Source organism: Ictidomys tridecemlineatus, chromosome 15 (genome assembly GCF_052094955.1).
Source record: "Ictidomys tridecemlineatus isolate mIctTri1 chromosome 15, mIctTri1.hap1, whole genome shotgun sequence".
NCBI lineage: Eukaryota > Metazoa > Chordata > Mammalia > Rodentia > Sciuridae > Ictidomys > Ictidomys tridecemlineatus.
Window position 1 is genome coordinate 8,463,960 of NC_135491.1, and position 16,307 is coordinate 8,480,266.

Genomic DNA, 16,307 nt, shown 5'->3' on the forward strand with positions numbered 1-16,307 from the left:
ACACAACAGTCTGTGGCCACATCATACTTGCATTCAGGATCAATAGCTCCTAGTTTCATACACAAGTGCTCACTCTATTAATACACCCAAAAATTAGCAGGAAATGTGGAAAGTGTTTTTACTCCTGATTATCAAATGTTCTACATGAAACACTGTTACCTTCTACGTTGGGTTTACATTGATCATCAGATGGTTTTCATTTTAGCTGTCAGAAGCCCATGGGGAGCATATTTTTAAACGTGGGTGTTTCTTTCAGCATTCCTGAAATCAGTGAGCCACTAGTTATGGGCTGCCTGGATGGGTGTGTTGCTTGAACATGTGGAGCTGTTGGTCCTCGAGTCCTCTGGGCACTCAGAGTGCTCGACCAAAGATGAAACAGAGCTTTGATGGATCCTTAATGTGATAGATATGAAAATTCTCTCATCTCAGCCCCTAAACACTGACAGCAAGAAACACACTCCCACATGTTAATCAGAAGGTAAGGCAGGACTGGACCCTGGAGTCTAGTTACATCCCACCACCATATCTGGTGACTCTAAAGCAGGTTCTTGTCCAATAGTCTCAAAGAGTTTTCAGCCCATGCTTCCTCAACATGCTTCCTCCTATTATTTTTACACAGTTCCTATCAGTTTCATGTAAAACTTCTATTTTGAAAACTCTTCAAAATGCAAATAAATGGAAAAGGATGGCTTTCTTCAGGTCCAGGACTCATCAGTGGGGTTGTCTTGCAGCACTTGCTCTGGGGTCCTGCCTGTGAAATCATCCTCAGATCATGATCCATACATGCCCTGAATGAGGCCAAAATTGCTCAATACAAAGAAACTTTGGATCACCATCACAAGTTGTTTTTACCAACCAGTTAATTTGACCATGAGAAAAAGTTAATGATTCTTTTGACTTTAAAGTCTAGTCTCCGAGTATCTCCCACAGTGTTCAATGGTGACTACAGCTGGAACCCCTGCACCACGCACAGACAGCTCATCACCATGACAGATGACTACTTGTGGTTTGAAGGGTCACCTTTCCCTGTTTGGGGTTCCAGCTATGAAGTTATAAAAGAAGCATGTGCTCAGTTTGTGATAAAGGATGAAGATATAGTAATGGTGTCTTTCCCAAAATCAGGTAAGAAAACAGAACAGGAACCCCCCATGGGAAAGTTGAGGGCTACATTCCTCACTCACTCAGCAGAGGATGGAATGGTCTCTCCACGCCATGGAGCCCTGCTTTGTAGAGGAAGGGGCACTGCCCCAGGCCACTTTCATTCATACTAGTGCAGAGTGACATAAGTGCTCAGCAAGGATCATCTAAGGTCTTGGAGGAAGAAGATACAGCAGTAAATCCTAAGCAGATTCAGGCATTTGTGTGGTGGCATGGGAGAAGGGGTGGAAGAGGTTGAATGGTGAAATTGTAATAGCAAAATAGCAGGTCAACAGACTGAACGGGAGGTCATGTGGTGAAAGGAATATTTTAGAGAGTAAGCATGGACAATTGCTGGGAATCAAAAACAAGCCTGGAAAATTCAAGGGACTAAAAAGACATGCATCTACAGCAGTGGGACTGGGGGCAGAAAAATTGCAAACTGGGTGAGGATTCAGGCCAATTTCATTGGAAGTGGCACAGCACTGGAGAGTTAAGGGAATTGGAAACATATTGAAATGATCACAGCAAAGAGACAAGAGGTGGAAGCAACCAAAAATCTGTTGACAGGTGAATACATAAACAAAATGTGGCATGATGATGCAATGGAATATGATTCAGCCTTAGAAGGAAGGTAATACTGACACCTTCTACAACATCCACCAATATTGAGGGCATCACACTAGATGTCATATTTTAACACAAAAGGACAAATACTATATTCTTCCACAAGTGCAAAATATCTAGTGTAGTCACATTCATAGAAAGAGAAAACCCCATTCTGGGTTCAGGGGCTGAAAGATGGAATAAATAGGATTGTTCTTAATAAGCTGAGTTTCTGATTTTCAAGATGAAAAGGTTCTGGACATTCGGTGAGCAAAGTAGGATTTTGCTTAACACTGCTCAGCACTACACAACTGCGTGCTTAAAATGCATATAATGGTAAAGTTATGTTATGCATTTTATCACAATATATTTTTATGTCAGAGTTCAGATTGAAATGACTGACCACCATTTTCCCTCCTCATCTAGGAACCCACTGGTTGGTTGAAATTCTCTGCCTGATTCACTCCAAAGGTGATACCACGTGGATTCAATCTGTGCCCATCTGGGAACGGGCACCCATGATAGAGACAGATATGGGTTACAGATTGTCAAATGAGAAAGAGGGCCCACGGCTCCTGTCCTCTCACCTCCCCTTGCATCTCTTCCCCAAGTCTTTATTCACTTCCAAGGCCAAGGTCAGTGCCTAATGTTCAATCAATGCTTTTTCCCTTCCATGTGCCTAGATAACCCTGCAGATCTTGCTGGCTATCTGCTCATTGAATAGGTTAGATGAGACCTGCAATTCTCAGACATTAAGTAAGGTTGATGTGGCCACAACACAGACCACACTTGAGTACAAGGATGAGAATGATTCCACAGATTAGCCTACCATGAATTAAGGGGTAAAGTGACTGGATACTGGCAGAATCTTAGGAACCTACATCTTATGTGCAACCCGAACTCATAATTTCATCTACACTAGAGTATCCCAACTTTTCAGGTCTTAAAGATGGCAGCCAATATCCATTCAATAAAAGGTAGGTGCAAGCATCTAAATCAGTGTTGCCCATTAATAAACGCATAACTCCAGGGGACTTCTCAGGAGTCATGATTAGCAATTTTAACCACGGAAGCCCACTGCAGGTCACTGTGCTTTGTGATCAGCAGACACTAAAACCTCCCCGTGGCTGACAGATGATCAGCATAGACCATGGATATCCAAGATCTAACGTGCAACAGACTAATTTTGGAAACATGCTTTCTTAAACTGTTGATTTCTAAATTTTTTATGTTTTTATTTAAACAACACCAAGAAAACTGCTTGGAAATGTCATAAAGTGTCTAACAGTGAGACTGCCCCAATAGACCCATTTCTATGTCTCCTCTTGGGTTTCATTAACCCCTGCCTGATTAAACTGAGGTCTAAGGAGACATGAGACCTCCAATAACAACACCAAGAGAGTTGAAGCAAATACAAAGTCAGTTTCTGGTGTTCAAGTCCCAAGTGGTGTGTGTGTGTGTGTGTGTGTGTGTGTGTGTGTGTGTGTGTGCACGTGTGTGTGTTTACTAATCTTGAACACTAGCCTCTTAATATGCACATATAGACATACACAGTTGGGAACTATCATCTAGACCAGATGTGTAACATTTCTACCATCCAGAAAGTCCCCACAGGCCCCATCTTATCAATTGATACCCACCACCTGAGGGGAGCCCTTCCTGGACTATAGCTACAGATTGCTTTTGTTTATTCCTGAATTTTGTATAAATGCATTCATGCTGTATGGATGCCATATCTGGGAGATTCCTCGGTGGTCTTGAGTGTGAGAATGACTGTATGTTGCTATGAATCTGAATATACCATAATTGATTAATCCATTCTGCTGTTAGTGATCATTATGGAAAGCACACACATTTCACAACCTACCAAACTTTCCAGCAGCTTCCCATCTGGAGTAAATTAATACCCCAGAAAGAAAAGACACGGTCTTCCCCTTTTATTCCTAGAACATGAATATATAATAGGAACTTTAAAATCTATATTTGATGAATGAATGAAATAACTAATTCATTAAAGGAATCCATTGATGCTTAATAGAGATTAAGTAAAAACGGCTGGGATAAAGATCCAGATTAAGGTGGGAAATGACTGACTTAGGCTGATTTTTCATTGTCTCATTTTTCCTTAATTTCAGGTGATATATATCATGAGAAATCCCAAAGATGTTCTTGTGTCAGGTTATTATTTTTATACTATGACAAATGATTATAAGAAACCAGAGTCTCTGGAACGATATTTTCAATGGTTCATCCAAGGAAACGGTGAGTGTTCTGTGAGCAATATGAACAATGCTGGTTCTACTCTGCTGGTCTTTCTTTTATTTGGTTGTATCCCTATCTTATTCTTCTTTTGCATATGTTCCACTCAGGAGAGAAAGCAGACTTTGTGAGTCTGGCTTGTTACAATCTGCATGCTGATCTCTAGTTCCATTTTCTTGAAAATGACATAATAGAGTTATTCTTTATAACTAAAACTCCATTTTATGTATTACCACATTCTCTTTATTCATGCATCAGTCAGTGGACACCAGGCTGGTTTCATAACTTAACTTTTGTAAATTGAATTGGCATCAATATGGGTGTCCTATATTGCTATCATGTTCTGATTTTAATTCTTTTGGGTAAATACCAAGGAGTCCATGACTGGGTCATATGGTGGTTCCATTCTTAGTCTTTTGAAGAATCTCCATACTGATTTCCATGATGGTTGTACTAATTTCCAATCCCAGTAGTGTGTAGGTGTTCATTTTCCCTCACACCTGCCAGCATTTATCATTATTTGTGTCCTTGATGCTTCCATTCTATCTGGAGTGAGATGCAATCTCAGTGCAGCTTAGATTGGCTTTTCTCATATTATTAAAAATGTTGAAAATTTTTTGATAAAATTGTTGGCCATTGTATTTTTCCTTTTGAGAAATGATTGTTCATTTGCCCATCTATTGACTGGGTTATGTGGTTATCGGTGTTAAGATTTTTTAAGTTCTTTATATATTTTAGATGTTATTCCTCCGTCAGAAAAGTACCTGGCAGAGATTTTCTCCTGTTCTGTAAGCCCTCTCTGTCTCATTTCATTTGCTGTGCAGAAGCTTTTTAACTGGAAGCCATTCTATTTATCAACTCTTGGTTTTGTTTCCTGAGCAACAGGAGTCTTATGGAGGAAGTCAAGCCTGGATCTATATGGTGGAGAGTAGGTGCTATGATTTCCGCTAGTAGTCACAGTGTTTATGGTCTAATTCCTATGTTATTTGTCCACTTTGAGATGATATTTGTGCAGAATTTCGCTTCATTCTTCACTTTTCCAAGCACCATTTATTAAATATGCTGTGTTTTTCCCAATATTTCCTTTTGGTGTCTCTGTTAAGGATCATCTGACTCTTTGTGGGTGTTTCTCTGTGTCTTCTATTCCAATCAATTGATCTATGCCTTTTTTGATATTAACACAATTTTTTGTTACTTTACCTCTTTAAAATGATTTGACACTGGGAAATGTGATAATTTCAGCATTATTCTCTTTTATTTTTATTTTTTATTCTAGATGGACACAACATCTTTATTTTATTTATTTATTTTATGTGGTGCTGAGGATCAAACCCAGTGCCTCCCCCACACATGTGAGGCTCTACCTCTGAGCCCCAGCCCCATCCCACCATTAACCTTTGTGTATGTGTGTGTGTATTGGGGATTAGACCCAGGGCTGGCACACACTGCTCCAGTGCTCTGTCACTAGCCACATCCCCAGCACTTCATCATTGTTCATATTGCTCAGAATGGCTTTAGGTTTTACTTGTCATTAAAATTTGGGGACAGTTTCTTCTATTTCTGTGAAGAATGTCATTGCTATTTGATGGGGATTGCATCAATTCTTGAGATTCTTTTTTTTTTCTTTCCTCTGTGATTTATTAACTATTTCAACACCCTTTGCAGAGATTTACAAATGATTTGCCCCCAACATTTTAATGCTCATGAGGTAACCAAAATTTTAAGTATCTTCCTCAAAGAACAACCAAGTCACCTGACCTGGAAATTCTAAACAGTGGTCATAAATAAACTTCTATTACTATAGCTGATCTCTCACTTTAGAAATGAAAGTTACAAACATTTTTTTTCTGTAACACATTTCCCTGTAAATGTGTCGAGGCCAGAACCATTGTATTTTGGCCTCAACACATTTAAGAATTTCTGCAATTTGGCAAAATTGTGAGCAGGGCTGGCCCTGATATTTTCCATACTAAGTCCTTTAATTCTACATGCAATAAACATTGGATTTGAAGTCTCATGCGTATTTGATGCAGGCCTGTATTGTTTCATTATGTTCCAACTTGCTTATTATCATACTAGTTTTTTTAGTTTGTTTTAATTAGTTATACATGATATTATAATGCATATTATACTAAGCGAAATAAGCCAATCCCAAGAAACAAAACGTCGAATTTTTTTCTAATATGTGGATGCTAATTCACAATAAGGGGGAACACTAGAGAAGAATAGAGTTACCTTAGATTAGGTAGAGAGAAGTGAAGGGAGGGGAAGGGAGGGCAGTAGGGATAGGAAGGACAGTAGAATGAAACAGACATTATTACCTTGTGTATATAGGTGACTGCATGACCAATGTGATTTTACAACATGTAAACTCAGAAAAATGAGAAATTATATCCTATCTATGTATTGTAGATTTCTTTTGGTAATGTGGCATTTTTGATTCTGGGTGTACAAAAATATGGGAGGGCTTCTTCAATTTCTTCTTCAATTTTTTTCTTCTCCAATGTCTTCTTTAATTTCTTTCTTCAGTGTTCTATAATTTTCATTGTCAGAGGTCTTTCTCCTTTTGGGGAGATTATACCTAAGGGTGTTTGTTTGTTTGTTTGTTTGTTTTGTATTTAACTGAGGGGTGCTTAACCACTGAGCCATATCCCCAACCTTTTTTATATTTGTTGTAGAGACAGGGTCTCACTGAGTTGCATAGGATCTTGCTAAGTTGCTGAGGCTGGCTTTGAACTCAAAATCCTTGTGCCCCATCCTCCTAAACTGCTCATATTACAGGCTTGTACCCACCCCTGGCTATGTAGGAGACAATTGTGAATAGAATTGCATATCTGACTTGCTTCTCAGCAGATTCATTGTTATTAAGAAGAAAAGTTCTTGATTGTTTTGGGCTAAACTTGGGTACTGGAGAAGAAAGCATCCTTTAAATCAATGACTGAGAAATGTGTGGCAGTGTGGGTATCTGAGACAGCAGGGTGTATGGGCTGGGAACCAAAGGAGGTATGCGCTTAAGGGAGGTGTTGATGAGTTGTAGGTCCTCAACTAAGCGATAGGACCCATTGGGAAGGGGAATGAGTAGGACGGAGGTACCCTTTGCTAAGAAGGTCCTGAATAATAGGTTGTAGGCCCAGAAGAGCTTTTGTGGACAGGGGGTATTGAGCCTGATTGAGGAAGGTGTTGGGATCTTTGAGATGAATATTAACTGGTGGGCAGGAAATGGTGGAGAAGGTGTGGGTATCCCATACAATCGGGTCAACCAGGTTCATAGGTAAGGGGTCCTTTTTAGTATGGTGTTTCATGTCAGCCTCACAAGTGGAGCAGAATGGCCAGTCTTCTGCCAAAAGGTCCAGAAAAGATAAACAGCTAAATTCTGGGGCCTGAATGATGCCAGGAGCCCAGATGCTGATTGTTTTATTGGATTTAGAGAGAATATCTCAGCTGAGCAAAGGAACTGGACATTGGGGCATAACTAGGAACGTCTGAGAGAATGGGAAGTTGTCTATAGAACAAAGTAATAGGGGAGTCTTTTTTGGATAGATGGTCTTTCCTCCTACCTCGACAATAGGAGAGGTGGATGGCCCTGTTTGCCCCCAGAATTCTGTCAGGACAGAGAAGGTAGCCCCGGTGTCAAGAAGAAAATCAACCTTGCACCTATCCACCTGAATCCGCCCCCTGGGTTCCTGATTATTTATGGCCAGGGACAAGGACCCAAGTCTCCGTCAATTGATAGCCATGCCCAGAAGGTCAGAGGGTTCCCTGGCCATAGGCCTCCTACGGGATCTAGGACAGTCAGAGCCCCAATGACCTTCTTGTTGACATTTAGGCCATAGGGTACTTGGAGTGCATGGTGCGGGGCATGCCCTGGCCCAATGTCCCTTTTTGCCACACTTTAAGCAGGCACGGGTGTGGGGTGTTGAACTGCGGTGAAGGGCGGTGACTCGAGGAAGCACCCTGCCCGGCCTGGGCAAGCATCCGAAATTTCTCAGTCTGGGGGGTGGCAGGGCCTCAGGGCTTTGTTTGAGCTTTTTTACTTTGGCCCAGATGTTGGGGTAGCTCTACAAGAGGAAATATGTCATAAGGACATGAGGCCACTGGGGTTTCGGGATCTAGGTTACTACTGAAGGGCTTTTGTAAGCCAATCCAGAAATTCTGTTGGGGTCTCTTATAATTTTTGGAAATTGACGGCCTTATGTGCTGCTTTTTTGAACCCAGCAATAATACAAACAGAGAATCGGTTCCTACTCTGTATGCCAGCTTGTGTATAATCCCAGTCGGGAGTTTGATCTGGGGCAGCAAGTGGCCCCAGGGAGTGATTGGGATTAACTCAGTGAGTTTCATCCGCATGGACTCTGGCAAGTTCCCAGACTCTGATACATTTCTTCAGGAAGGAGAGTATCAAGTAAGGCTATAAGCCTGGAGGACCCATTGAAACTCTCAGGACCTAGTTTGTGGGGACTAAAGGTGTCAGCCAAGTCAGGGGGAGCACCTGAGGGGCTGGATGGAGCAACAGGGGAAGTCAGGAGGGAGTGGGATCATCTGCTAGACAGGTCGGGGTGAGATGAAGCAGAGAAAAATCCTCAAGATAGGCGATTTCCTTCCACCTTTTCAAGCACTCGCAGAAGTTAAACAGACCTCTGAGAATTGCAGGATCTAGGGATCCTCCTGGGGGCCACTGACTTTGATTGTCCAATTGATAGTAAGCCCAATCTTCTGTGCAGAATTTAATAAGAGGGAGTCTGCAGAGAGGGAAGAAGAGGCCCTCACAGGTCAGGAGCGGGACAAGGGTGGTTGAGAGAGAGAGAGAGAGAGAGAGAGAGAGAGAGAGAGAGAGAGGAGTGCCTATCCTTCCATCCCTCAGTGCATCCCGCTCATGTACCAGGTTCCAGAAAGTTGTGGTGGTGTGTGTTCTCTCCTCCAGTTTGGGCATCAGAGGTTTGCTGGATGAACACATTCAAAGCCCCTTTGTAGCTTGTCTTAAGTTGCATGCCCGATAGGGGAACTCACCTACTGAAGAGCCAGTGTTGTGTGAGTAGTAGCAGCACTTGAAAGAGTGGACAAGGACAGCAAGCCTTGAGACAGGGGGCCCTCGAGACGTGAGGCATTCCCCTTCCCGGGTTTCGGCACCAATAAAAGAACAAACAAGGCTCGGTGTCATAGAAAATGCACATTTATTGAGGAACAGCTCTGCATATTTATAGAGCCAGGGGTGGTTTGACAGTTATGACACTTTAATGGTTGAAGGGTTTGACAGTTGGCATGGGGTGCTTTCTGATTGGTGGGTAAGGATCATGTGAGCCAGCAGGGCTTGTTTGATTGGTGGGTAAGGATCATGTGAGCCAGCAGGGCTAGTCTGAGTGGTGTGTAAGGATCATGTGAGCCAGCAGAGTTCACCATTGGATGGCTCTTCTCGGGGGATGAGGAAGTTACTCTTTGAAGGCGGGATGACTCCCAACAGGTACCAGTTTATAAGTGTTTTGGGAGAGCTTTGGGGGAATTCAAGCAGCATCATATCATCTGCAAACAGTGATAATTTGGATTCTTTCTTTCCTACTTGTGATTTTTTGATTCTCTTCTCTGTCTGACTTCACAACTAAATTTTCAAGAACTCTAATGAATGGGAATGGTGAGAGTGGACATCGTTTCCTTCTTCCTGATTTTAGAAAAAAATGCTTCCAGATTTTCTTCATTCAGCATGATGTTGGCTTAGGGTTTGTCACATATAGCCTTTATGATGCTCAGCCAAGTTCCTCTGTCAAGGAAAATTCTATTGATGTGGTGAAATTCATTTATGGACTTGCATGTATTGAACCAAACTTGCATCCCAGGAATTAAATCAACATGCTATGTGTATAATCTTAAAGTGTGAATACAACATATCCTGTGTGTAATCTTAATGGTAAATAGGATTTGCTAATATTTTAATAAGGATTTCTGTATCTGTGTTCATCAGGAATATTGGTCTGTTGTTTTCTTATTTGATATGGTTTTGTCCGGGTTGGATATCATTATGAAAATACTTTCATAGAATGAATTCAGGAATGATCCCCCTCTCTACTTCAGAACCTAGTTTGAGGAGCACTTGGCAATTATACATGTACAAGATGTCAGGATTTAGAGTCACAGGGATGACAAAGAACCTGTTATGGTAGTATGTAACCTGCACCTGTGCCTTCCCAACAGTGCCCTATGGATCATGGTTTGAGCACATTCGTGGCTGGATGTCCCTGAGAGACAAAGAGAACATCCTGCTGCTGAGTTATGAAGAACTGCAGAAGGTGAAGTCCCTCTCAAACTCAGCACCCACCAACTCCTGACAATCCTTGTTTCCTCTGATGCCCCAGGTCCTCAGTGTCACCACTCCATATTCTTTGCCAAAACATAGACTCTCAGAAGTCACTAAGAGTAGATGAGCCCTTGGTCTCCACTGCCCTGCTTCTGCATAACCCTCTCCAAGCTCCAAACTCTTTTTCTTTAATTTGTTATATAGGACAGCAGAATGAATTACAATTTACATTAAACACATGGAGCACAATTTTTTGTATCTCTGGTTGAACACAAAGTAGAGTCACACCATTTATGTCTTCATATATGCACTATGGTAATAAGCTCCATGTCATTCCACCATGTTTCCTACCCTCATGCCCCTGGATTTCCCTCCTCCCCTTTGCCTTTCTGGAGTTTACCTAATCCTCCCATTGCCCCACCCCAACCACATTATGAAGCAGCACCCTTAAATCAGAGAAAAATTTTGGCATTTGGTTTTGACAGATTGGTCCAAGCATTTTCTTCATGTCTTCAAATTTATTTCATTTGACAACCATCTAAAGGGCCCTTCCACACACCAAAGCATAGTGTCATGGCTTAAGCTAGTATCTGTGGTTGTCAAGGTTGCTGTGTGCAGGACCTATGATGTTCACAGAAACGTGGTGATAAGAAGGGATTGGCCAGAAAGCATTGAACCCAGAGTTGTGTCCACCTCTCTGTCTTCTACCAATGACTGATGCAGTGACATAAAGGTGAATTGTCACTTTGTGTATCTATTCTGAGAGGTCAGGGTCTGGAGTACCAGAAAAGGCCTGCAGATGATGCTCAATACTGGTGAATGTGTGCAGGGTACAGATGGGTAACAGAAATGACTGCTAATGACTTGTAGCACAGTGTGGCAACTATGGAGAACAGTAAATATATATTTCAAATTAGCATATAGAGAGGGTTTTCAGTGTTCCTATCTAAATAAATTATTCATGTCTGAGTTTGTAGATGTGCCACTTGTACAGATTGGATTGTCACATATTGAATAGGTACTTATTCTAACCTTATTTTTCTGTTGAGCACCAAAATGCCACACTGAACTGCACAAAGATGCACAGTTCTCTTTGTGAGTTTCATACATCCACAAGTAATTGAAAACTTTAAAATTTTTAGATTTTATTAGAATTGGAAACAATATTAAAAAAGCAAAAGAGTGACAGAACTTTAGGAGACATTTGGCCTGTAGCCTGTCTTGGGGACAGAGAAGATGCCACAGGCACAGGCATCTGCTTCCCCTGGAGAAAGGACCTTGGTCACATTCCTGCAGCTGCTTCCTGTCCTTCTGTGTCCTCAGCATGAGGTCGGTTCTCAACAAGGACTTGATGCCACCTTCAGCCACCTCAGCAGCAAGCTCCTACATGCCCCTGTGATTCTCCTCTCAAATCACACAACACATTTTTAAATTATTGCCACAGTTGTGTGTCTTCTTGCTATATAGTGACTGGGGCTCTTGTAAAAAAGCAGATAATAAAGACTATAGTCTGAAGAGGAAGGTCTAGGATTCTAAGCAATCCTTTCTTCTTATAAAGATCAATTTCTTGGTGTGATCTCCCAGAAATATACATCAATAATCATGGGCCTCAGGTTTAGAAAGATATTATGAAATCCTCTGTATTATTCAAGGGTCCTTTATGGGACACACTATCATTCGGTGAAAAGATTAGTCTTTGGGGGTTTGTCTCCCTTATTTATCTTCCATTCTTTTTAAAATTTTCTTATTTGGGGTAATTAGTTGAAGATGACAGTAGAATGTATTTATGCACTTTGATATACAGAGAAGAGATATAATTTCTCATTTCTCTGAGTGTACAAGTTGCAGAATCATATGGGTCATGCAGTCACATACATACATAGAGTAATAATGTCTGTTTCATTCTACTATCTTTCCTATGTCCACATCCCTACCCCTCCCCTCCCCTCACTTTTCTCTACCTCATCTAAGGTAAAGCTATTCTTCCCTAGTGCCCTCTGCCTTATTGTGAATTAGCAGTCGCATATTAGAGAAGACATTCGGCCTTTAGTTTGGTGGGATTGGCTTCTTTCGTTAGAATGATATTATCCAAATCCAACTATTTATTGGCAAATCCCATAATTTTACTCTTCTTTAAAGCTGAGCAATATTCCACTGAGTATATATACCACATTTTCTATATCCATTCATCTATATTGAGGTTGGTTTCACAGTCTAGCTATTTTGAAATGAGCTGCTATAATCATTGATGTGGCTGTGTTCCTGTAGTACGCTGATTTTAAGTCCTTTGGGTATAAACCAAGGAGTGGGATAGCTGGATCAAATAGTGATTCCATTCCCAATATTCTAAGGAATCTCATACTGCTCTCCATAGTGGTTGCACCAATTTGCAGTCCCACCAGCAATGAATGAGTGTGCCTTTTCTCCCCATATCCTTGCCAACATTTACGATTGCCTGTATTCTTGATTATTGCCATTCTGACAGGAGTGAGATAGATTCAAATTAAAAAGGAAACAATTCACAAAGTAGGGAGAGAACCCACAGATTGAGAGAAAATTTTTACTACATCCACCTCCAATAAAGCCTTATTCTCTAAGATATATAAAGAACTCAAAATGCTTAACACCAGACAAACATATAACCCAATCAATAAATGGGCCAATGAACTGAGTACACACTTCACAGAAGAAGAAATACAATTGATCAAAAAATATGTGAAAAGAGTTAGAGAAATGCAAATCAAAACTACTCTAAGATTTCATCTCACTCCTGTCAGCTGGCAATTATCTTCCATTCTTAAGAGTCTCTTTAGAAATCCCAACACCTGCCTTTGGGCGTCCTGAGCTCACTCTCACTGGAAAGCCCCTGTTGATCTTCACGTCACTACATCCTTCACTCCCTCTGCTGGCCCCTTGCCCTTTTTCTCCCTCCGTCCATCACCCATTTCAGTCTTTTCCCATTTTGAGATGTCGTCCTCTCCTCTTCCTCCCCCACACCCTCCTAACACTTCTGTTCCCATTTCCCATCTCTGCTGTCCTTCCTGTTCAGAGCATCACTCTTGATTGTTCACATTGTAGGACCCAAGAAGCACCATAGAGAGGATCTGTCAGTTCCTGGGAAAGAAGCTAAATCCAGAAAAACTCGACTCAGTCCTCAAGAATTGCTCCTTCCAAGTCATGAATCAAAACAAGATGTCCAATCTTGAAATATTGCCTGAAGAATTCTCTTCTAGGCATTTAAAAATTACAAGAAAAGGTAACTGCTCTGTTTTCAGAATGTGTGAGAATGCTTGGAGAGCATTCTATGTTTACCACCCAACAATAAGGGTGACAGTGTTGAAAGGTATTAACTTGAATCATTCATAATCAAGAAAGCTTCTTGTGTGCCCTAATGGAAAAAAAATGCTTTCATGGGACTCGGATGGACTGCAGGTACCACAGAAAGTTGATTCAGTCTTGGAGAGAAGGATGGGTTTTGGAGATGGTCGTGTCTAGGCTACTCCACTGGTGACTTACCATAGAGAACTGCCCTAAAGAGAGAGATACACAAAGACCAAACTGGAGAAAGTAGGGAGTGGGTTATTTGCTCTGAGACACTGTAAGTCCTCCTTTCTGTATTGAGAGATGAATCATAACTACACCCTTGGATTCAGGTGTACTGAAAATGTCTACTTCAAGTACATGCAGAACCTGTTTTACCAAAATTCCTCCTAGTCACATCTTTCTTCAAAAGATATTCAAAAGGTCAGGATTCCTGCCAACCAGTGCTTCTGGAGCACAGAGAGAGAAAACAGGACTGGGCTGGGGCTGGGGCTCAGAGAGAGAGCACCTGCCCAGCAGAAGGAATCACATGAAGATTGTTCAGATAATGAAGATATCAGTGAACATGGGAGGAAGGATGAATGGTTATAGGATAACAGTTACATATTAGACATTCTGCTACTTACATTCATATGAGTGTATTGTCCGAATGCATACATATATAAGCTTAACTATTATTCTATATTTAATACATAATTTAATTAATATTTTAACTAATTAGATTGGCCTACTATGTGAAAATTGATTTATATCCACAATACTGTAACCACATAGGTAAAGTGTAGGACTTATGCCATATCTTTAGCAGCCCTTTCATCAGCCACTTTCTCATGTGGTAACACCTCCATGGCTTTTTGAAAATCCTTTCCTATAAAATTGGATAATATGCTAGTATATTACTCATTCTTTGCTAAACCTTTCAACAATTATTATTGAGCATATATTCTCTAAACTCTAAATCTTAGGCAATTTACAAAGCTTTGATTTCCTAATATGTTAGAAATGCATACCTTATGCACCTTCAAAAAGGAAGTACACAGAACATCTCATGTTTGATCATTGCTATGAAGTGAATGAGGATGGAGATGTATGGTTCTGGACTGAGAGCCCCACTGAGTCACTGCATTGGAGTTGATATTTGAGTGAGGCCAATGGACCAGAGGTGAATGTCTCCTAGAACAGCACTCTGGGGTAAAAAGCATGTAAAGTGAAACCCCTGAGGAGGGGGCACCCTGAAATGTCTGAAGCTGAATCTGAAGATTGTGTCATGAAGCAAAGAGAGCAAATGGGCATTCTCAGGGATGAAGTTCCAACAAAGAAGGACCCTACACCTAGACCTCAAAGCACCAGGGAACTTGGCTGAAGGAGACTGGAATTTTGAGGAGACTCTGAGCCACAAGTGACAGGAGCCACTGGATTTGGCAAGGAGTCAACATGGATTTCTCTTACAGAAGAAGTGATCACAGGGATTGGCCAAAAGCAGAGAGACTACTGTGACCTGCTCTGATCACTCAAGTCATAAATTGTTAGATTGAGCCACAGTTCTCAAGAAAGAAGTGTTCAGAATTAATTTTGATCCAGATCTTCTGATTTATACCCAGCATTGCTGCTCATAGATTCTGTACAGGTTGCTTTGAAAAGGGAGGGAAGTCAGGACACACATTCCCAGCAGGTAGACTTCTAAATATGTATGTTGGCCAGGCAGGAGAAGGCCTCACCAATGACCCAGGGGTCACTCTGCTGTCTTGACAGAGCAGGGAGGAGGTAGCAGACTTAAGACCTCTCCCTAGATCTGACCTGTGTCTACTTCATGTTTTCCAGGCATCTCTGGGGACTGGAAGAATCACCTCACAGTGGCCCAAGCTGAAGCCTTTGATAAAGTTTACCAGGAGAAGATGGCGGGTTTCCCCAAAGGGCTGTTCCCATGGGAGTAATGTCCAAAAATTCTGAATATGGTCATTGTTTTTAATGTCCTGGGATGTGTACACGACTGGGGCATTCTTCACATAAAACCCATACTTACAGGAAAGATGGAGGGTAGATAGAATAACACAAAGAACCAATGAAATATAATTAATGGATGAGCAAAATAAAATGTCTAATCAAGTGAAGAAGGAGAATTGTAGAAAGGAAGGAGCATGGTAGAGAAAGGGGGGTTCATGAACTGAAACGGATTTTCATGCATGAATGAGTTTTTCCAGATGAGCCCAATTCCTATGTGTAACAATAAATCTCTGAACAAAAGTGAAAAATCTGCTTCTTCCTTCTGGAGAGTTGGATTATACATTTTTTACCTCTTAACACTTGCTTGTTAAAAATTACTGGGATTTCCCTATTCACTTCATCACTGCCTAGCTTTAAAGAAACTTATTAATATTTAAAACACAAAGAAGCTTAAAAACATACAGTAAGACTATAACCCACAACCATGTCTTTTTTTGAAAAAAAAAAAGAAACACAATGTAGAAACTGTTATTAAGGGTCCTTTTCTATTACATGTATCTGCAGAATTGATGATGATGATAATCTGCAAGAGTATAATTTCCGACAGTGTTATTTCATTTCTGGTTTTGGTGACAGCATAAATAACAAGTGGTATGTATGAATCCTTTAAACCTTACATGAATGGTGGATGGTATGGTATATTCATAGACTCTCATTTCTAGTCAGCATTTAACCTATGGTTTTATCTGAGCTG

At 41.0% G+C, this 16,307-nt stretch overlaps 1 protein-coding gene across 2 annotated transcripts; it reads left to right on the forward strand.

The window, feature by feature from the left end:
• The first annotated feature begins 986 nt into the window (after positions 1–986).
• On the forward strand, positions 987–15,553 carry LOC101961474 (sulfotransferase 2A1). 2 transcript variants are annotated; one of them, XM_005336592.4, is made up of 6 exons: positions 987–1,122; positions 2,170–2,378; positions 3,879–4,005; positions 10,186–10,280; positions 13,367–13,544; positions 15,431–15,553. In XM_005336592.4, exons 1-6 carry the CDS (start codon positions 987–989, stop codon positions 15,541–15,543), a joined length of 858 nt encoding a protein of 285 aa, XP_005336649.2. In that variant the 3' UTR covers positions 15,544–15,553. The 2 variants fall into 2 exon arrangements, with proteins under 2 accessions (XP_005336649.2, XP_077887885.1); XM_078031759.1 differs by lacking the exons at positions 10,186–10,280; positions 13,367–13,544.
• The last annotated feature ends 754 nt before the right edge of the window (positions 15,554–16,307 follow it).

Coding starts and splice junctions, on each gene's coding strand:
- LOC101961474 (XM_005336592.4), top strand. CDS start 987: ATGACAGATGACTACTTGTGGTTTGAAGGGTCACCTTTCCCTGTTTGG. Junction 2,379..3,878: donor TATTCACTTCCAAGGCCAAG/GTCAGTGCCTAA, acceptor CCTTAATTTCAG/GTGATATATATCATGAGAAA. Junction 10,281..13,366: donor GTTATGAAGAACTGCAGAAG/GTGAAGTCCCTC, acceptor TTCACATTGTAG/GACCCAAGAAGCACCATAGA.